The sequence below is a fragment of the Lissotriton helveticus genome, chromosome 8 (assembly GCF_964261635.1).
Source record: "Lissotriton helveticus chromosome 8, aLisHel1.1, whole genome shotgun sequence".
NCBI classification, from domain to species: domain Eukaryota; kingdom Metazoa; phylum Chordata; class Amphibia; order Caudata; family Salamandridae; genus Lissotriton; species Lissotriton helveticus.
The window spans coordinates 284,191,798-284,214,604 of record NC_136069.1 but is presented as its reverse complement, the minus strand read 5'-3'; the positions used below and the strand labels follow the sequence as shown (position 1 = coordinate 284,214,604).

The window sequence follows — 22,807 nt, the reverse complement described above, 5'->3', positions numbered from 1 at the left end:
GCTACAGATTCCTTACCTTAAAATATCCACCAGGCGTCAGACTGTATCCAGAAATTTCGAGAAGTACCCCTGTATGCCGGTAGGTTGGTGTAATTCTGCGCTGTATAATCCAAGCCGGAAATGATGTGTGGGGTACCTATATAAATGCCACCCTGGCACTAGGTCAGTTATTTTTGCGACTTGTTATTCCTGGAGCACGGCACCACGATGACGACTGGCAACTGGTGTGAAATTCTAAGGCCCTTTGAAAGGTGACCATTACACTTTTAATCAGCTCATAAAGCGAGGAGGATGGCAGGGCCAGTAAGGAATCTGCAGCTAGACAAAGTCTCTACCAGATAAGGCATTACAGAAGATAAGTAACTTGTTCATCTGATAGAGTCTTCTAGCTACAGAATGCTTACTTTAGAATAGATACCCAAGCAATGCCTCCCAGGAGGTAGACCTGCAAGGCCAATTTAAACCAGAAAGTTCTACAGGACCAAAAAGGCGAAGTGCCCATCACAATGGACCTGAATGTCAAGGCAGACGTGTTTGGTAAACGTGTGCAGATATGCCTACGTTGCTGCCTGACAGATATGCAAGACAGGGACTTCATGGGCTAATGCAATGGTTGCAGCCTTGTCTCTGGTGGAATAAGCAAGCACTTAGTGGGTTGATTTTTGGCTATTGCATAGCAGATCTTGATACAGAGTACTATCCAGATTTAGATGGTCCATTTCTGCACAGCCTTCCCTTTCATAGCCCCTACGTACCCCACGGAAATGTGATCATCCTCCTGGTACTCTTTTCTACAATCAAGGTAGAATGACAACTCTCTTTATGGGTCCAGATGGTGGAGTCTCTCATCCCCTTTGGAGGGATGAGGCAGGACAAAGAAGGTAGGCAGGGTGATGTTCTGGCCTACATGGAAAGGAGTCACAACCTTTAGAAGGAAGTAGGCATGTGTCCGGACTACCAGCTTGTCTGGATAGAAGGTGGTGTAGGGAGGGTGTGCAGAGAATCCCTGCAATTCGCTGACGTTCCTTGCTGATGTTATAGCCACTAGAAAATTGATCTTGATGGTCAATAACTGAAGGGCAATTGGGCAGAGGCTCAAAGGGCCCACACATTAAAAAATGTCAGGGCAAAGTTTATGTCCTACTGGGGCATGATGAAAAGCCTGGGGGTGGGAGACGTTTTGCAAGCCTTTTTTTAAACCTAGACACAAAAAATGCTGACATGGCAAATAAATAACCTTTTCTGTAGTGAACTTTGCTGTTTCTCTCCTGTAAGCCATAACTTGGGTGATTAGGGCTCAGGCCTCCTCTGAGCCAATAGGCAGCACTTGTACAACAGAATCCCAGATCCTCTGGAAATATCGCCCCAAAAAGCACACAGTATTAACCGACTCCAGTGCAAGGCTGGCGGAAGAGAACATCTTCTTGCCAAAGGTATCCACCCTCTTGGAATCCCTATCTGGTGGACTGGAAGGCAATGTGCCAGGGTTGTCTCTAGAGGTGGAGGCTTGGATCACCAAGCTCTCCGAGATGGGGAACTGGGTAAGGAAACTGGGGTCTCGAGGAGCAGGTCCTATGCACAGGCACCCTGGTGCAGGACTTAGACCAGGCTCCAAGTACGACGTCTGTAAGGGTTTTATTAAAAGGGAGTAAGGATTCGGAAGGTACGACTTTCCAGCTGAAGCACCTCTGTCAAGGTGTTTGTCTTGATTGCCAATGAGGGCAACTGAAGGTCCAAGACCTCAGCCACCCTGCAAACCACCACAGAGAAAGAGGCTCCCTTCTCCATAGCCACAGTATAATAAGAGACCAAGCCAGTGTCCGGTGAGGTGTCTTACCCACTGGCTCCGACAATTCCTTGTGCCACTTGTGCTCAGTCTCACCTAGAGGTCCTCAGACCTCTCTCCCTCTTGTCTCCGTCTAAAGGCCTGTTAAAGGCAAAAGGCACTAGCTCCCATATGGAGGGGTTGGTCACGGTCAGTACCAGATCCCCGCCTGGCTCGGTGTCGGAGTCGGGATAGATGATGGGGATGCTGCTGCTATGGGCATCTGCAGCATCAACACTGGAGCAGGTGCTGAGGAATGTCTTGGTCTCACCGGCGGCTCTGCTCCAGCTCCAACACGGGATCAATGGGGCCCTGGGCTGGCATTGAGGGCAAACCTGCTGGTGTGAATCAAGTGGGAGCCCCTCACGAGCCCATGGGGTCCGAGCTACCCAAATATGAGGTTCATAGCCTCATTAAATTAAGATGAGCAGGTGTCGCTCCATGTCCGAGAAAGTCAGCGTAGCCCAGAGGAGACCTTGACTCAAGCACTTTTGAAGTGCAAGGCCTGGAGGGACAACGCTCCTTGTCAGAATACTTTGACAGGTGCAGTGAAGTTGAAGACCTCTTTGACTTTCGCTTGTGGGATTTACCTGACAATTTCAAGTGAAACGACGTTTGCTAGAAGCGGCTTCGCAAACAGTCCTTAGATCTTCCACCCGACCGGGATCTTGAGCGTTGATTGGTCATCCAACATCAGGCGGTGAGGATATTGAGAGATTGCTCCCTCTGCGCCTTCGGGTGCATGGTGTAGCAGCCCTTGCAGGTCTTGGCGTCGTTGTCACTATCCAAGCACCAGAAACAAACCACATGTGGGCCTGTGAAAGGCACTATATTGTTTGAAACCAGCCGGTTTCTATGAGGTACATCCTATCACATCAAATGAAAAAATATTTCCCCAAAAAAGGTTTGACAAAAGTCGAGAAAAAGCATGTCCAAAAAAAGAGGGTAGCGCTCCATAGATCAGCGTTACCTTGCACGGAAAGGAAAGAACTGATATCAGCGCGCCATGGAGGCACCTATATAGATACTGAGCACGTAATTTCCAGCATCTGAAATGACGTGCGCAATATTTATCTAGGCACCACGCCAGCCCGCTGATGTTAATTCTTTTCTTTGCATGCCAGATAGCACTGATCCGGGGTCACACCTGACAACTTCAAGTGTGATGATGATAGCCGGGTGCAGACCTGCAAACAGTCCCGGGACCTTCCGTGTGCGCCGCTGGGTCATCTGACGTCGAGCTGCAAGGAGTTTGCGGGATCTCTCCCTTAGCACCTTCGGGTGAATGGCGCAGCAGTCCTCACAGGTCTTGGAGGCATGGTTCCTCTCCAAGCACCACAAACAAACCAAATGTGGGTCTGTCACAGATATCTGCCAGTGACAGGCACTACATTGTTTGAAACCAGCCGGTTTCTTTGAGGGCCATCCTATCACATCAGGAGAGAAAATGTATCAAAAAAAGTTTGACATATTTTTGCTAAACCAATCAAATGAAGTTTTGTACACAGAGCATGGTAGCTTAAATATTAATGTGTAGAAGTTCTAGTGTACTGTGCATACCAACGCTTGCAGCAGCCAACACATATCCAGTGTCTTTCATACTGCAGGTGCTGTACATGTGCTTGACTACAGGAGTATACCCAACACATGGCATGCTGACCTTTCATTTAATCAATCAGCATTCGTAAAGCGCAACACTCTAGGGGTATCTGGGCGCTGGGGTGCGAAGTCTTCTTTCAGAAGCCAAGACTTGAGGAAACCGTGGGAAGAGGGAAGAAACAAGCACAAAAAGGCAAAACAGAGGGCAGAAAAAAGAGTGAGAAGAAAAGACATAACAGAGAGCAGAAAAATGAGCAGGCAGAAAAGACAAAACAGAAGGTAAGAAAACGAGCAAAAAAGGCAAAACTGAGCAGAAGAGGGCAAAACAGAGGACAGAAAAATGATCAGAAAAGGTAAAATAGTGGGCAGAAAAAGGAAAAGCAGACCAAGAAACGAGCAGGGGAGGCACAAACAGAGGACAGCAGATAGTAGTGGACTGCAGACAAGCTGGACAGGAGAACCATCGCAGGGGGAGCTGGCACGAGGAACTGTTCAATGGGGTCGTGCTGGGGTCTCCCTTAAGTAGGTAATGGGGGAAGGGCAGGGCGCTGGGTGGCAGGAGGAGAGAAACAGCGTGAGGAGGGATACAGCGAGAGGAGGGAAATGTTGGGAAGAGAGAAGAAACTAGCAGAAAAAGGCAAAACAGAGACCAGAATAGCCAAACAGAGGGCAGAAAAGGCAGAACAGAGGGCAGAAAAACAAGCAGAAAAGGCAAACATAGCAGAAGAGGACAAAACTGTAACGTTGTACTGTGTTCCACTAGTGGTCTGAAAACATTAGTGATTTGTTCATTTCAGAGTTGCCACTACACAGAGGCAGGCTGTGCTTCTACTTAGAATGTCTTTGCGACTTTTTTTTCCCGGTCAGGTTAGTCTCAGAAAAACATTCTCTAAATTTGAGAAAAACCAATGGAATATCATTATAAGGCTTAATAAAATAGGCCTTCATTGATTTTCAAAAGGAAAACGTTTACTGAATAGTCTGTAGACATTTGCCCAGAATGAAAGATACTCTAAGTCATTGTAAGACGGATCCCCTTCTGGAAAAACACAGGGCTGAAACAAGACATTCTCAACACTAATACCTTTATTAGATCCAACCCCCACAAGAAACAACCACAAAAAGCCTGAGCACACTTCCCATGTCCTACTACAGCGGAAAAAAAAGACCGCTCAGCTGCCACCGTACAGAGGACAAAAGCATGGATCTTTGTCTTTGAGGGTTAGTTAAAATGTGGAATATCACTTTTTACAGTTATCTATTTCAGTGGGTAGTTGTGTCAAAGTGTGTACCCACAAAGATTTTAATGTGAAAGAATATTTCACTTACCCAAGTCTATGTGCACTAGTTCTGCTGTCTCCTCGTCAATCAAAATATTCTGTACATGTCTGTCTCCAAGACCAACTATGTAGCAAACTGGGAAATGGAAAAAATATGATCTTAGTCATCAAATTAAACATCACAGCTGCGAAACAACTTGTGCGCTACAGAAATATATACAAGGCATCGGTCTGGTGGAATTTCTATCCCAATGAATCACAGAACAACAGATGAATTGTGTTGTTGCAAAATGCAGAAAAAAACCTTTTCAACTTGTCTTCTGATCCCCTTACTCATAACTTGCAGGAGCAGACTTTCCCACTGATTTTCTACCCCTTCCTACTATTATTACCTGCGTTAAAGCTACCAATGACTTCAGGTCATCAATCCAACAATACTCCAGTGCCATGAATTACTTTCACAAACTATTGTAATTGGTAGTTCAGTTTAACTTACATTAATGAAAACTAGAAGTACAAACATTAATTGCCTAGCTAATTCAATGTAATTACTGTTTTTCTGAGGTAAAGCTCAATGTAGCAAATTAATTCATGCCTATAAAGTACACTGTAGGTTCCAATAATCATTACAAAGAAAAACTCAATATAAATGTTAAAAAATGAAAACATGAAAAAACACAATAATAGCCGTGTATAGTGGGAGAGCAATAATAAAAGTTAAAGCTCCTTGGGTTGTCATTATAATGTAAAAATATTTGTTTGAGATATTGCACCCGAAAAAGTATCAAAGTGGAACACAGAGAGAGAAGGCGTTTTCAGTCTTGACATTTTAGATTACAAAGAGGGCAAAAACAACACAACACACACAAAAACAAATTTATCTGAAGTCTTCCATGCTCATCTTCTACTTCTTAGCAATAAAAAAAGACACAATCTGTGTTCTTGTGTTTACCAATAATGCTTTTTCCTACCTATCACTGCAACCTCTGCAAAATACCTATGTAACTCAGAATTTGTACAAAAGGTGACATTGTACATAAAGTAGCTTTACTGACTGTTTTGCTCATCATTTGAGAGTCAGTGTTGCAACATATTTCTGAAAGAGTAATATCAGTAAAAGTATGTAAAAACTAGGAATGCTGTTTAGGGGCATTTACAAGTACTAATAAAAGAAGGCCAGACACATTAACAAATGGCGGGTTAACAAGACCCCTCTTTTCATTTAAAGTATCAAACTAACTTCATCATTTATTTAGGAAACAGCAAAAGGACAAATACTTTTAATTTGTATCTGATACATTAAGCGACAAAACCATACATATGTAGTAACAGATAGATATTGAGGGTCTGTATCACAACAATGCAATACAAATCAATGATGTATACATTTTGTGGGTGGAGCAAATTATTATATTCTCCATCATCCCACCGTGTTTTCCATTACAGATATCAAGGATAGACACAGCTGAAACGAATTTCAAATGTGACTGGGTTTCTAATATCAATGCCAAATATGTATGTAAGTGCTATTCATATCTTACTGAATACAGCTATCCTTAACATGAACGTAAAGCCCGTGGGAAGGGTTCGCATGATACAAGTAATATAATTCGCTCAGACAGCACCCAGGGTAAACTTCACAAACCCCCAACTGATTTCAGTAGCAATGCGATGGTGGCTGTCAAACATAGAGAATATTATTGTCAAGGATGACCTTTTTGCTATTTTGTTTATCACCTGCTGCTAGAAATCTGCAGCCAATTTACTGCACAAATAAACAAGACTCGGAATGCCTGCTTAGGTACATCTTAAGCAGGTGTCAAGCAGCTAAGATTAGATTATTTTAACAAATCACTACAGCAATGAACTATTCATCCAGCTTGAGCAATAGAAACATTCCACACTGGTGGATGGGAGGTAGATAAAAAGAGAAAAATAATGAGATGACAAAGGTGATAGGACCATTACACTCTAACATTATACTAAGTCCCTGGTACTTTGCCATGTGTTTGAATCAAAAGCCCCCACACAGATCATCTCACTACAAATAGTTCTCGATAGTATGTTAGGCAGAGTTTTCAGCAGATACAGAACAACAACAAGAACTTGAAAATATGTGAAGCAAACGTTGGCGCATACAAAAACGGACATCCACAACAAACTGCTATATTAGCTTGAGAATAGCAACTCTTACCTATGGATGAGGTAGCCACACTGCGTGTGTAGGCCAAACGTTTCTCGAACCAAACAGCAGGGTCTAAGAACTTCTCCATGCAGAAGTAGCGGAAGACTGGTCGGAAAGTTTGGCAAACATCAAGGAAAACCTGATGTTTCTCCTCAAAATTCCCTCTTTGAACCTCCTTAAAACATAATAAAGAAAGATGTTGAAAAGAAAATCAAAAGTTGATTACCAATTAGATTTTAACTATGGTCTGAAGGTCTAGTTATCAATGCGACAATTTAAGTTGGCAAATGTCCATCTACTACTATCCCTTTGTCTATCTCTAAAACTCTTTTTGACAAGATTGGTGGTGTTAAGTTGGGAGGCAAATGATCTTCACCAATCGTTATAATATTCGGCTAGTGTTGCCTGAATAGCCATATAACAAAGAATCTTCATCAAGCTAAACACTTATAAGTTTGTTTGAAAATAAAAAACATGCAATCAAATTTCTTTATATTAATGTTTGTAGGGGGTATTGTATAATGTAGTTATAAAATAGTGGCAAAAGTACAAGGAGTATTATTTGGATGTTAACAATGAGGCAGGGAGCAGAATGGTGGCTAGTTGGAGAGGTGATAGTGAGCAGTGATGGGGTATATCTTCCCTTTATATGGTTTACAGGATGGTAGGAACAGTGCTTTTGTCAATAGGCCTCTTCTACTGAAAAGGCTTGCCGTCTGATTTTTTTCTATCTTGCAAATTCCTCTTTCTTAGTCTAGCAATATTTTGGTTCTTACTATGGCGTCGGCCACATTAGATGACTAGTTTATAAGGCAGATTAGTTGGGGTTTTGTTTTTGGTGGCCTTACAGGCTTTACAGTTTGTCATTAAGATTATGCAGGTGTGGTAAGGCGTGAGGGGCACTGAAATTCCTACATTGGTGGGGTGGGCTTCCTGAAGTTGGATTTGGGTAGAAAATGTTTCACTTTTTTCAGGAGGGATAGCTAGATTCATGCAGTCTGGATTATCTTAGATTCCCTTATAATGCATGCATTGCTCTCTGTCTATGGTGAATACAAGCGATTTCACATTTTTGTCAGCAGGGAGTTGAAGCCGTAGAGTTTCATACCTGCTAAATTCTATTTTAGATGGGCCTAGCATGAGGTGGCTGCATGGCATCCAGTCCTGGTAAAGCTTGAGGAAGTTTGTAAGCTTGTAAGGGTTATTGGGTAATGATATAATTATGTTTATAACATATTTTATTCAGTTATGCAAATACAACAGTAAGATATAACATAACAGCTGCATAACAGTATCTCCCGATTTCCCTCTCACAAGTGTGCCCCATCTTCCCCTCCCCCCGTCCCCAGCCCATGCAAATTTGGAGTATCTGAGAAAAAGTTCATAGCTCCAAAACCATATACGATCAGATTTCAGGGTTTAAAGACCTCACCCTGGAGTTTTGCGTTGTGAGAACTATTCCCCTGTGCTCTGCACCAATCCAAACCTCTCCTCCATTCCGTAAAGAATGGGGGGCCAATTCCCTTCCAATGGTTCATGAAATCTCTTTTAGGCATTGAGGCTCTGCCAGAGTAATGCCAATTTGTAGCAGTTGTCATCAATGTCGGTGGATCTATTGAGGGGAACTATTTCAGAGTCTTGAGGGAGTGGATTTCCTATAACTTGGCTTAGACAGGAAAGCAGTCGTTCCCAATAATGGCACAACCTTGAACATCCCCATGTGGGGTGTAGGATATCACCCCCTGGTATGTTGCAGTGGAGGCAAAGGGGTGAAGGCATTAACTTCCATCTGCCTGAGCCTTTGTCTCATGAGGTACGATCTATGAAGATAGTTTAATTGGAGGAGGCAAAACCATGTAGCTAACGCAGAGGACTTCAGGGTAACCCGTAGCTGCCCCAATCCCGTTCTCATGCAGCTCAGTGTCTCAAAGGTGTCGGGCATGTGGCGTAGACCTGAGTTACTTTGTGGTCCCCCGGTTCGCCCAGGACCAACTTTGCTTATAAGGGATTGAATTACTGGAGGTGATCGAGCCCCGTGATTTGAGGCGTTAGGTCGTAATTGTAAATATCTGTAGAACTGGCTGTGATGCAGGGTATATAGAGTCTGAAGGGTTTGGTATGTTTTGAGTATTGCGCCCTCCATCAGACCCCCCCCAGTGTGGAAATACCTATTGTGTCCCCCCAAGTATGGAATCCTTTGTGTGTTGCCATGTGCTGTAAAAAGGAGCCCATCCATGATGGAGTCTGTCCCATGAGCCTGCTCTCCAAGCCTATTGCCCTTAGAGACAGTTTCCAGGTTTGGATCACAGACCGGGTCACAAGGGGCAGCGATAGTGACATCGTTCCACCGTATAATAAATGTTGTATAATGGTGTCCTGAAGTGCCCATTTTCTCAGAATCATAACCTGGGCCATTTTGGGTACCATGCCATCATTCATTGATAACCACAAGCTGAGAGGCCCTATCCTAGGACTCAATTACGGCAGTAGCAATGCCTCGCCTTATGAGTGGACTTGATCCATTTGTGTGGGACTGTGATTCCATAGACATCTGCGGAGCACAGACAGTATTCTGAGAAAAAGGGATTTTGTTGCAGATATGAATAGTTTTGTAGCTGGTACAAAAACCTGGGGAGTGTGACCATTTTAAAAATGGTTGGAGCAGACAATAAGTGAAATCAGACTTCAGTCTGTACAGCAGCAGTAGTATATTCATAGACCACGCCATGTCTAGGTTTGGAGTCACATAGATTCCCATGTACTTAAAGCCTTGCAAAGCTATTGGTATCTTTGAGGGCCATCGAGGAGCTCGGGTGCATGAAGGTATGGGAAAGGTACAGGATTTCTCCAGGTTAATAAAAAGAGCAGATTTTCCCCCAAAGATACAAAGGATCTCTAGTGCCCTTGTGCCTGTTTGGTCAGGATCTGTCACATAATCAGTGCATCGTCTGCGGACAGAGGAAGTCTGTCTGAGAGTTCCAGTTGCCACTGGAACCCTGCCATTTGAGCATTGATTCTGATCTATTCCGCTAGCGGTTCTATGGTGATGACAAACAGCAGTGGGGACAGACGGCAGCCCTGACATGTCCCTCTCTCTATAGGGAATGGCACAGACTTTTTCTGCCCCTTCCCGGACATATGCCGAGTTATTGACCCAGGAAAGATTTGCCTGTGACCGCAATACTGGCTGACAGTGGCGACTGGACTTCTGCCAGCTCTGGAAGAAGTTCGTGGGACTTCAACCACGTGACCAAGACCACCTCATCCCCCTTCATGGACAGAGGTGTAATTGCAGCAATCACACTCAAAGCACCCTTTGAGCATCTTCAGCATCCTTCATCCTGTGCATTAGGTCCAGTTTTAAAGGATAAAAGTGCCTGGAACGGACTAAAGACTGCCTTAACTGCCGAGGTAACTGTTTCAGAGGACCTTGATGGTCCCCCTGACTAGCTCCCTACTGGAGTTGGTCACCTAAAGTGACTCCAACTGGCCGAAACAGTTTAGAGAAGTAGTTTAAAAGTGTCAAATTCGTTCAATTTGCCAATGCTTGTTCGTGGTTGAGTGAAATGCTTTGATTTACTACACCTTATAAATTCTACATATCCAGAACCCTCTAGTGGATCTTTTTCATTGTGGTGTCTAAAAATACATACAAATACAGTCTATGTTCATAAATTGAGCTGAAAGTTTGACAAACAAAACCTAAAGGTCCTAAAGGGTTTGGTTGGTCGGTGGATCAACCATGTGTAGGAGGAATAATGTCTTCTTTGGAATTGATTTTCAGTGAACTGAGGATGCTGTTTAGTTTGGCATGTTAGAGGAGAAGCAGTGGGTGGTGATGGTGCACTGGTTGCTTGATTTAGGCACCACATGAACTGAAAGTTGGTTGATGCAGTAGTGGCCCGGTTTTAAGAGAGCTTTGCTTCTGTTGGTTGCTTTATTGATGACAGTCTTTAGTAAGAGCCTGTGGATGAGTTGAGCAGTGATCTTTGGGAGAAGAGTGCTCCTAGTAGGGTTAGTTCATCAGGAGAGTTGGTTCATCTGTATTTCTTTATTGTCTTAGTAAAGACGCGCTTCTTCCCTCAAGGTTTTGGGTGTACCATAGCACAGATAGTTTGTGATTATAAGATAAAGTTTTCAGCGGTGCTTTCAGTTCTATATGGCTTTTTCAGGGCTGTGTACCAATTGAAGAGTAGCATGTTGACATCTGATGTGGAATTCAAGATGTTGACAAATTTGTTTTGCAGGGTGCCAGTAGATGGGCCTGTTTTTCTCTTTTTAGCAAGCTGTAATGCATAGGTGAGGTGTGGAGGAGGCAGAGGTAGCATTGCATAAGGGGTTCCAGTCCTGCGACGCAACAGAGAAACTCACACCAGGAAGCATCCCTACAATCACCCTTTCAAATTGTTCCTTGGGCCATTCAGATAATGGTCACACATCAGCTTTCTGACCTAGCTCTGCTGTACCCTAAATCCATCTTGAAATGGCCAACTGGAGGAAATACACTAAGGAAGTCGGAAGTGAAAAAATCAGAGGAAGATTTCTGGAAAAGGGGCCAAAAGCAATGTATAACTTGTGCAAGGTCGTCCTAAGTGACTTCCAGAACCTTCTATGAAGGAAACTTTATAATCCTTCAACTCCCTCTTCCCGTACCCAACATGGAGGAACTTCCTGTTGCCGTTCTGCTCCAGAAATGACAGAATGGTGCAGTATATATGCAGCATCTCTGCATGTTTATGTTTAGGGAATTTGTTAAGTGCACATACACCAAAAGGGTTCTTGGCAAGCTGATGTTACTTTTTTCTTGACTCTTTCAATGCCCTCAGATGTGGAACATGAAATTAATTATGGTACCAATACAGATTACTAAATTGTGAGGTTACCAAATGTTAAAACAAGCACTTGCAATGCAATAGGTCTCGTATTTGTGAGAGTTTGAGCTATTGACATTGAAAATGACAATGCCTTTTATGTATGTGTTTTAAAAACTTGCAAGAAGTCGTAAACACGCACTTTTCTACTTATAGTCGTTGCTTACGAGAACCAAGGCTGGCAGTAACTGCGCCTCGTTTACTGCCAGACTTGCTTGTCGTAAGCAAGGACTACAAGTACAAAGTGCTTTTTTATGCACCGCTTTCAGGTTTTCAAAACACATAAATAAAAGGTATTGTCATTTCCAATGCCAATAGCTCAAACTCTTGCAAATGCGAGACCTATTGCATTGCAAATGCTTGTTCTTGTATAGCACTCATTACAAAGCAGTGTCAGAGCGCTTCACATCACAGGTACATATTAAAGTCGCGGCTTGTGGTGACACTTCCTGTGATGTAAATTCCTGTGATATCGCATGTAATGTCATGCACCATGATGTCATGCGCCATGATACCATGTGCGGTCACGCACCGTGATGTCACTTGCATACTGCCTAACTAGGTAAGACCCCACATCTTTTTTTAGGACTTCTACCCTGAAATAACGGTACGTACATCCCCGTCGTTTGCGGGTATATAGCTCAGCAAATCAAAATAGCCGTGGCTATAAATCAAAACCGAGGCACGACCTAGGAAAAAATGAACACTTGCGCCCATTCCCTCTTAGTCTTATTATACTCAGGTTATTTTATCTTTTACTTCTTCGCCATAATAATTTACCACACGCTTCTGCTAGCTCTTATACAAGACACCCCCGCCCCCCTTTGCCATGCCAGTTAGCGGGATCTCCAATCTGTGATTCCGACTATGTGGAGGAAGGGTCTCGGCGCTGCTCAGTTTTGAAGAGCTGCATTGCAGTAAGGAGACTAATTGGAATTCAGCAAAGGAGAGGACTGCGGCGGGGGTGGTGGGGACTGGCATCCGGGGGGACGGGCAGGCACAGGGAGGGAAGGGGCTGGTACAGCGAGTCGAGTGGGATTGATATATCGGGGTAGGGCCCCCTAAGCAGGAGGAGCAGTGCTGGCACAGCGGAGGGATGGGGGACTGGCACCCTCCATCAAGGTGTTGCGGGAGCACGCTGGATGACGTGGAGGGGATTCATTATCTGAGACTGAGAGGCAGCACACAGGGAGCCATGTTGGGCTGTGAAGTCCCCTCTCCGCGAGAGCTTGTAAGGTCGGTGAGCCCAGAGCACTGACAATGGAGACACGGCGAGTGAGCAGAACTCTGTGGGGAACGAGGGAGGGAGTGCAAGGCGAATCAATAGAGCGCGCGCCTGGCGAAGGAACAAAGAAGAACAGAGACAAATATAAGCAAGGAAAGGCAGAATAATAGATACACATCAACTAAATAAATGCAGCAATAGAGGACTAAGCGCCTCCGAAAGAAAAAAGAAAATGGGACAGAGAAAAGCTCAGAAGAACATACGTGTTGTATCTGGGATACTGTAAAGTTTTTAACCAGTTGAGTGAACATAAAGTAATCGTCAAGCCTTCCTCTTCCAATGCCGTCATGTGACTCTTCTGTGCACCAAAGACGGGCCAGCAGAAAAGCAATAACACAACATCTAGCATAAAACACAAAGTTTTACCGATTAGTGACACAATGTTGGCAAGTGTCTGATGGAGGGCAAAACATTGTAAATATGTAAACTAAAAATAAATTGTAAGCAACGGGATGGGTGGGGGGGAGGCAGATCAGGAGTTCTTGAAACCAATGTTGAGTGCTTGTTGATGAAACAAAAAATCTGTGGGTGGGACAGGTATGAAGACCAATATTAGAATGCCAAAATTGAAACGAATAAAAGGACCTTGAGTGTGGCATCACACAAGATTATCTGTTGAGGTCGCACATTTCTGGGCAGTGCTTGGCGGGTGCGGGCAGGCGCCGGATGAATGTCCATACTGAGCGCATCTTCAGACTATGTTGCTATGTTCTAAGGTCCCATTCCAACTGTTTGGTAGAGCCAGCCTGCGGAGCGCCATTGGCCAGTTTTTTTCTGTATACAGGCACAGTGCTCAGAGACTCTGGCTTTTAAGTGTTTGCTCCAGTCTTATTTAGAGACTGACTAGGGAGATCCTTCTGTCCAATCTTGTTGTGATGGCAGGTTCCATAGCTACCACTCTGTTCACGGGGCTTCTAGGCACTTCTGCACAAAACAACAAAACGGACCCCGGCTTTAACAGTGACCATAGAGTTGTACTCACACTAGGGGCTGAATCTGGGAGCTGACTCTCTTACTTCCGGTAGTGAGCTTGAGTTCAGCAGGGGCAAACCGAGCCTTGCCCTCAGATCTTGTGCTTGAGCTCCGCTCAAGATCCTACCACACGCTGTGCTGCCAGCTGTATGGTGTCTGTGTAGTGCCTTGACGCTTTTGCATGCTTTAGAAATAGAACCATAATAAAAAGCCAGTTGTGAAAATCCCTTCTGCCTACGCACTGTTAACACAAGTGAGTGCTACTAATTCTTTTAGATATTGCTTGGGGCCCCTGTATAGTCGTATCTAATTCTGTTTGTGTTCACAATGGGTAAAAGAAACAGCCCCTCTCATGGGGACAGATGCACTGTGGCACTGAAATGCCAGTCCGCTCTCTGTGACCTGGTTACTGCGTACGCGAGGCAGCAGGAGGAGGCGCGGCAGCAGGGAGGAGGCACGGCAGCAGGGGGGAGGCGGGGGGCCTGCACTTGCGGGAGCGTTAATTGCTGCCATTTGGTAGCGCGCGCTCCCGCAAGTAGATCGCCTCACGTGCACGCATTGCCATTGATGGCAATGGAACGCGTGCACGTTTTTGGCTGAAAAGCCAAAGCAATCGCAAAAGGTCTTTTTGCCTATGCAGCGCATGCGCGCTGCGTAGGCGAGACCTAAAGAGGCTTCTCCACAGAAGGGGGAGGTTGGAGGCCAGTGAGGAATCAGAGGTTAGATAGAGTATCCATCAGAAAGAGCATTACCGAAGGAAAGTTACTTTTTCGTCTGATTGACACTTCTAACCTCAAATTCCTCTCCTTAGAACAGAAACCAAAACAGTTTCTCCCCAAGGTGGAGGGGTTGAGGAGTGGGCGCAGACCTATAAGTTATGCAGGGCAGAACTAACTAAATATTCTTGCAATCAAGTCTGGGTATTAAGGTAGTAGTGCATTGTGAATGTGTGAACCGATGCCCATGTTATAGCCTGACCGATGTTAGGACAGCCATAACGAATGCCATTGCAGTTGTAGGGGCCTTGGCCCTGGTGGAACAGACTCTCAAAACTTTCAAGGGCTCCTTCTTGGCTTCTTGATGCAAAGGACTATCCACCTTCATAGGATCCTCCTCTTCACAGCATTCCTTGTCTTCGCCCAGGAGAACCCCACAAAGCTGTTCCTTGGGACAATCAATGTAAAAGCTTAAAAGTCCTTTTGGGGTCCAATAGATAAAACCTCTCCTCTTTCGATGTGAAGGGGTGAAGAATGGTGGCGGGGCAACAGATTGCCCTACGTGGAAGGGAGTCACAGACCCCTCTGAACTATTTTGTCTCAGATAAAGATGGCACAGGGCAATTGCATCAACGGTGTCGGAAGTTGACTCGAGCTGAAGTGATCGTAATAAAAAAGGCAGTCTAGAGTCAGAAGGTTCAACAGGTAGCTGTGCATCGTCTCAAAGGGCATTCACATGAGAAACGTCAAGACCTAGTTAAGGTCCCACTGTGGCATCACTAACAGTTTGGGAGGGTCATGTGTCAAACCTTTAATAAACCGCATAACAACAGGTAATTTTAACAAGGATACTTAGTCTGGCAAATGTAGAAAGACTGTAAGAGCAGACTAAATCCTTTTAATAGTGCTCACTGCAAGGTATGCTGCCAGGGGCAAAATGAATAGGAGTAAATGCAACATTGTGGTTTGTAAAGGGTCTGTTGTGCGGACTCCACGTCAGGCCACAAATTTGTCCTAGCGCACAGCATAAATAAGACTTAGTGGAAGGGCACCTGGCAATGAGGGTGACAATCACCACTTCCAGAAGCAGATCAAAAGCAATTAACTGCGGACTCTCAAACTCCACGCTTTGAGGTGTAGATTGTGCAGGTTCGGGTGAAGGATGCTCAGGGCAAAGAGTAGTTTGCGCAGAAGTTCTGGGTACCACAATCTCCTGGCACAATCTGGAGCTACTAGGGTAATTTGGGCACGGTCATTCCTAATCCCTTTCACAACCTGGGACAGGAGAGGCAGGACCAGGAAGGTGTACAGGAGTTCTCTATTTTATTCCAGTCAGAATGAATCTCTTATCTAGTATGTTTGTGGAAACTTCAACGTGCAAAACATTTGACACTGCACGTTACTGGCGATGGCGATGGCGATAGCAAGATGCCATCGGCTGGGTGTGTGTGCCCTGGCATTCAAGAATCTCTCAAGATGGTTTGCAACCAGAAAAATGCCATGATAGTCCAGTATACTCCTGGGGCACAGAACCTTCTGAAACTGAATCCGGGACCCCACTTCGCCTTGCTTGTTGCAGAGTCACATGTGGAATTGTCCATAAGAACATGCACCAGCCTCCATTTGATAGATGGCAGGAAGGCCAGACGATTGGGCTACAAGTCCTAAATGATGGAAATGGACCAAGGTTTCCAAAGAAGTTTAGAGTCCTGTGATTTTCCCAACTCAGCAGTGAGGCATTCGTCACAAATGACAAATCTAGATGGGAAAGGGGGCTGCCACTGGACCAACTGGGTTGGACCAGCCACCGCTGCAGATTTCCTTAGTGCTGAGCCCACTGGAACTTCATGTTCCATTGCATAATCTACCTGTGCCACCTGGTGTTATCTATTAGTAAGATGCAAACAATAATAGGCCACAAAGCCTCAGAACTGTTCTCACTGAGATCCAGGACTGTGGCTGACACATTGGAATCATACGACCTGTGTCCAAGACATCATGACTGAACAGCGACCTCTGCGAATGAGCCATGTACGACAGCAATGTTAAGTGGTTTGACTGACTGTTCCGATCCCGCCTTTAACAGTCAGTTCTCAAGGTAGGGGAATACCAACCTCTGAAGGTGGGCCACAACATCACCATTAACCCAAGCCGGAAATGCTTCTGGCTGGTCATTTGAACCACAGGTAATGCCTGCAGCAGTGCAGAAAATGTATATAAAGGTCCCAGGACACTTTCCAGTCTGCTAGGTTTGGAACAGGCAAGATCTGTGCTAACATGAGGATTTTAAATGTGTCCTTGCGTAGGAAAGCATTCAGTGGTCAAATGTCCAATATAGATCAGAGCTCCCTGTCCTTTTTCAGCACAAGGCAATAAAGAGGGTAACAACCCCCCTTCCTTCTGACCCACTCTATAGCAACTTTGAAGACCAACACTTGCCCCTCCTGCAGCAGAAGCGTGAAGGGCTCCTCTGAAAGTCTATTCGGAAGATGTGGAGGAGCAAAAAGAGCAACAGTTGTGATCATGCTGAACAATCAGTATGATCCACCTGTCAGAATTGAAGGATCACGATCCTGGGAGGTAATGCTGGAACTTGTCCCCCACAGGATGGGTGTGTGCCACAAAGGGCAAATTAAAGCATCTTGGAGGATATTGCTGCAGGGGTGGGGACAAGGCAGACTAGGGCCTTTGCTGTTGTGTGTGATCCCTGTCAGACCCCCATCCTCAGCATTAAAATAACTGATGTGACTGCAGCAGTGGCTAGGGCGATTGACACAGTCTATATGCCAGCCCCCTAGAGTAGGCCCTGAATTTCCTGAGGAACTTCTTGTTGGGAGTCCCAGTCGCAGGGAGCATGTCATGGCTCAACTGCTCTTAGAACACCCACAGCAGAATAAGCTTTTTTGATAAAATGGCATGAGTCACCAAAGAGCATGTCCTGGAGAGAGGCTTGAACATTTCCAGAAAGACTGTGGAACACATCCACATGAGGCAGTAGAGCACAATGCTGGTGCTAACTGCCTTCCCCATTCAGTAGTATTTAGGCCAGCACAAATCACGTACTTGGCCACGTCCTGTTCATTATGGCCAGTTTAATATAGAGGGGTCCTAAAGTCTTTCAGGACTGCCAGCAAGATCTCGCTGATCAGGCACCAGAGAGCATGCAAAGAGCAGCCCAGCAAGCACTTACTGATCTCAACGCCAGGCTTTTCTGAATGTCTCGATCCAGGACTCCCTCTTTCGAGAAGTTGTGGGGAAATAATTGGGTTTAACCTTACTGGTTGAAGCCTACACCACTAGCCTTCCTGGAGTAGCATGTTTAGTGAGAAAATCAGGGTCGCCAGGCACCAATGTGCGACCCCTGGCCACCTGCCTCTTCAGTGGCAGGCAGGAACAGTGCTTTAATCAAGTGCCCATCAGAATATCAGTAAGGGCCTCATTGAAGGGGAGCAAGGGCTCGGACACTGCAGCCCCAGGCTATAGGATTTTGGTAAAGACATTAGTATTGTTCCTGACAGAGGGCAGCTGCAAATCCAGGACCTCAGTTGTGCGTCGGACCAACAACGCAAATTATGAACTCGCAAGAGTCGGTGGTCCAAGTGGCAAGCCCGACCCCATATCAGGGAAGGTATCAAGCCACTTGCATCTTCCACTTCATCATAATCAGGGGTGAAGATCACCACCCCAAACCCCACCATCATTATGTGGTGGAGTAGTTTGTTTAGAGCCAGGGCCAAAAAGGTAATGGTGCGGATGTTGGTGTGACCAGCCTTGTGAAGGCATCGGTACAGAATCATACTATATAACGACCGGCTGTGCTTTAGTCATTCAATAGCATAGGATCGGTCAAGATTTACCAGAAATCAGTTCAGGGAAAGATGACGGAATCAGAATCAGATACTTTTCAGACATTGGTGCAAGTATTGACAAGTGGCTGCCTGGCGCAGGTCCAGGTGCTGCAGTAGGTGCCTGTACTGGAATCGGTACTGGAACCGGAACAAGCCAGCCAGTGCTGAGGAACGCCATGCCAGTAACTCGAGGCACATGCAGAACTTTCGGGCCCGAAAGTGTGCCAAAGGGAGCTTGAAAAGCACTGAAGATTTGAAGCATTGCCCCTTGAAGGCTTCGATCTGATGTTGCATTGCCGATGGCCCTAGAAGGTCAGGGAGCACCAGATCAGCTCATTGCTTGGGGACCTTGGAGGAGACCACATAGCACTGTAATGCCATCGGCCTTCTCCTTGGACATGGAATGGCAGGATTAGGTTGAGCGCTGCTTTGCTTTTTTAGGTCTTTCCTGGCGTTAGCAGCACGCATGCGCTGTCTCGCCATGCAAGGGACTTTTGGAATCAATATGGATTCCATGTGCACGCGTACGGGTGGAAAAAATGCGCACGCATATGGACAACAGATGTGCACATGCGCGCGCATAGCGGCGTGCTTTGGCTTTCCCTCCCTCCCCGTGATATAAACAACATATGAAAAACTCGAAGTCCCAGGATTCAAATAAAACAGAGCTGGAGGTCGTTTCCCGGTACCATGAGACACGTTGGTATCTTTTCAAGTCTCTGTACTTCGTAAAGCTGTGCAGAGTAGCAGAAAGCTGTGCGAAGTAACCAAAGGCTGTGGCCCACAGGGTCAGGGATATCAGAAGCTGCAAATGTGAGCGACATTAGCATAAGTTCATCACTCCCGTAGCACACTACAGCTCGCATCCCCTCTCAGTGAGCACTGGTTTTACATTCCCGTTGAATTGCCTCCAACTTTACGCGCTATTGTGTGTCACATTCTGCAAATCCTTGTCATAGATATATTAAAAAGGGGCAACGCAGAGTACAGAGCTGCTGTCATATACGTGTGTGTGTGTATGTTTGGGGTAAATGTGTCTTTAATTGTATACCTGGGTGTGTTTGTGTGTGGGCTTCTATTTGTATGTCTGTGTGAGTGTGTGCGTCGGCTGGCGTTTGTTTGTGGGGGTAGGTAGGTGCGGATGAGGGGTGCTCTCGAGGGCACCTGAATGTGAGTTGGTGTCCGTGTGTGTCTGGGTGCCGCGTAAGGTATCTGGGGTTGTTGGTGTGGGTTTTTCTTTGTGTGTCTACATGCGTGCATTGGTTGGTGTCTGCTTGTGGGGGTAGGTAGGTGCGGATAAGGAGCGCGCTGGGTGGGGGAGGGCGCCTGGATGTGAGTTGGTGTACCTGTGTGTCTGGGTGCGTGGGTATCTGGGTTTGTTGGTGTGGGTTTTTATTTGTGTCTGTGTGCGTTCGTCAGTTGGTGTCTGTGTTTGTGGGAGTCGGTGTGTGAGGATGAGGGGCGCTCTCGGGGGCGCAGACCCTGGATGTGAGGTGTGGTCCGTGTGTGTCTGGGTGCGTGTGTGTTTGGGGTTGTTGGTGTGGGTTTGTATTTGTGTGTCTGTGTGCGTGCCTCAGTTGGTGTCTGTGGAAGTTGGTATGTGCGGATGAGGGGGGCTCTTGGGGGCGCAGAGCCTGGATCCCACAGGTGTCCGTTGATAGGAAGGGCCGTGCACTTCTGAGTTCACGCCGCAGTTATACACCCCCCCCCCCTTCACAGTGCGATCAGCTCGGAATAGGACAAACCTGTGTGGTTGTCTCCCTTCTGCCATCTCGCTCTCTCTCATACACCATCTGTACTTACAATGCACTAATCTTATGTTGACATGATTTCAACTTTCTGTGGACACTAATATGTTACTGAAAGGATTGTGAGCACCCTGATTAGTATTCAGCATCATTTAACAGGCGACTAAAGGGATTGATTGTTATCCTCCTTATTACTAGACAGAGATGTTTAAGGCATAGGCACGTGGGCTCTGGCCCTGGGCCCCATCCTTTTAGAGGGGCCAACTGATAGATCCTGTTCTGTTCTCCACAAAATTCTGCCGTAATGACCGTTAATTATTCTTAAACATAGATTATTTTAAATACCACTTTCTTTTCGTTTATTTTTAATACAGGTAATGTGTGTGAGCCGTTTACAGACAATATAGAGAGAAATGTTTTTTTTTTTTTTTTAACACCATGCAACATCCATAAAAATGTTCCTTTTACAGTGAAACAGGAACTCACATTTGAGAAATTACAGTGGGTCACAGATTATTTGCATGATATCAGGGAGCATCTGCTATATTACAATATTGAAAACACACATCTCTTTTCCTAAATATTAGATAGAAACACATTTAGAATTTAGACTAGTGTGTTACTGCAGGGTCAGTGACTTAGCCGAAGCCAACGTGAAACAAGCATTTGCAATGCAAAAGGTCTTGCATTTACCAGAGTATGAGCTGTTGGCATTGTAAATGGCAATGCCTTATTGTATGTTTTGTTTTTTATAACATAAATAAAAGGCATTATTATATTTTTTGTTTTACTTTAACAAGCGCAGCGCTATCTTCACGGACACCGCGCTATGCAATGCAATAGGTGTTGATTTTGGTATTGTAAATAACAATGCCTTTTAATTTTTTTAAAGACATTGCCATTTACAATGTCAATAACTCAAAATAATGTAATTGCGAGACCTATTGCATTATAAATGCTTGTTTATGTTTGCATTTAGACTTCTATTTGAACTTGCTCCGACAATGAGGTAGACCTCTCACAAGATCCGCCCTAGGAGACTGAGACTGAATCCGCATGCAGGCTTTACACAATGGTCTCAACTTTGACATACAGCTTCGCCTTCTAGTCCTGGCCAGATTGCTTTCTGATACATGAGGGTGCATAAATGTTAGTCTTGCCCTGAACCCAGACTCACAAATGTATCGATTCAAGACTGACATCTGTTTTCAGCACTTGCGGCATGGCTTGAAGCCTTTTCTTTTGGGAAGGGACATTGGTCCCTAGCACACTGTTTTTTTAAATTTGAGAAATAGCTATAGGCCAACAAATTTGGGTAATGTGCTCTGAATCCACGTTGCAATGCACAGAGAGAACTGAAATGACATCAGTGTACTGCAATAGAATTTATATGTGGCTCCACTCTCTCACTTCGGATGTGGTAAGTAGCCAGTGCAGAGGTGCACGGTGCCACCTACTGGTGTGCAAGAGCATCGCTGACGAAATTTCAAAATCCAGGCTGACGGCTGGGGAGCATTAAAAGGGGAGTAATCTACTCACTTATTTATTATTAACCAGGACCAACATTTACTATTTAACAAAGCTGAATACTATTTTCCACAATCACACATTTTTTAATGCATATTTTATGTATGTATATAAAATATATATATACATGTGTGTCTATGTGACGTAGACAGTGATTTGACAATACAGTCCCTGTAGTACAGCTGCTGTCCTTCTATGAATAATGTTGTATAAGGTGAGTTAACAAAAAGATCTGCAGCTCACTCAAACAATGCTATGGTAATGAGAAAGACTGTCTTCAATGTCTGAAGTCATAATGGACAACTTTGCAGCTGGTCAAAAGGTGTGCACATTAAAAAGGTAAGAACTAAGTTCAAGTCCCACTGTGGCATCGCAAGGGTTTTGGTGGACATAAGTGACCTAAAGCTTTAAAAAATCTCATCACAACAAATGATTTAAATATAGAAGGCTGATCTGGGAACCGCAAAAAAGCAGTAAGTGCTGGCAAAGACCCTGTAACAATACACAAATCAAGTCTTTGCTGTGCCAGAGATAAAATGAACAACAGAATTTCAGTCAGTTTGGCTTGTAGTGGGTCAATTTGTCTGGATTTTGGGCAAGGACGCCTTGCTGACAATATGGCATCAATGACCTCAGGGGGAAGACCGAAGGAGGTCAACTGCTGTCACTCACTCTCCAAGCATGAAGATGCAAATTGTGCAGACCCCGGTGTATTATTCTCCCCTATTGCTACGACATAGGATCCTGCTGAAGCAGCAGCTTGATCGAAGGACAGATGCTCATGCCCTGGAGTTCTGGGTAACACACTCTCCTGCCCCAATTCAGTGACATTAGGAGGACACGGATCCTGGAGCCTCCGTGCAGCAGAGGCAACAGGGCCCAAGGAGCAACAGAGGCCCGGGCTCGATTTGTGGTGTGCAGCTCGGGCCTCTGTGCTGGAAGGCCGCGTTG

At 45.2% G+C, this 22,807-nt stretch overlaps 1 protein-coding gene across 1 annotated transcript in view; it reads right to left on the bottom strand.

The window, feature by feature from the left end:
• The window catches only part of ATM (ATM serine/threonine kinase), a 1,424,234-nt gene that overhangs the window by 38,775 nt on the left and 1,362,652 nt on the right, over positions 1-22,807 (bottom strand). The window contains exons 58-59 of the mRNA XM_078657051.1: positions 6,899-7,064; positions 4,754-4,840 (exon numbers count right to left, since the gene is read on the bottom strand). Coding sequence (XP_078513177.1) covers positions 4,754-4,840; positions 6,899-7,064 — 253 coding nt within the window. The remainder of the gene's footprint in view (positions 1-4,753; positions 4,841-6,898; positions 7,065-22,807) is intronic.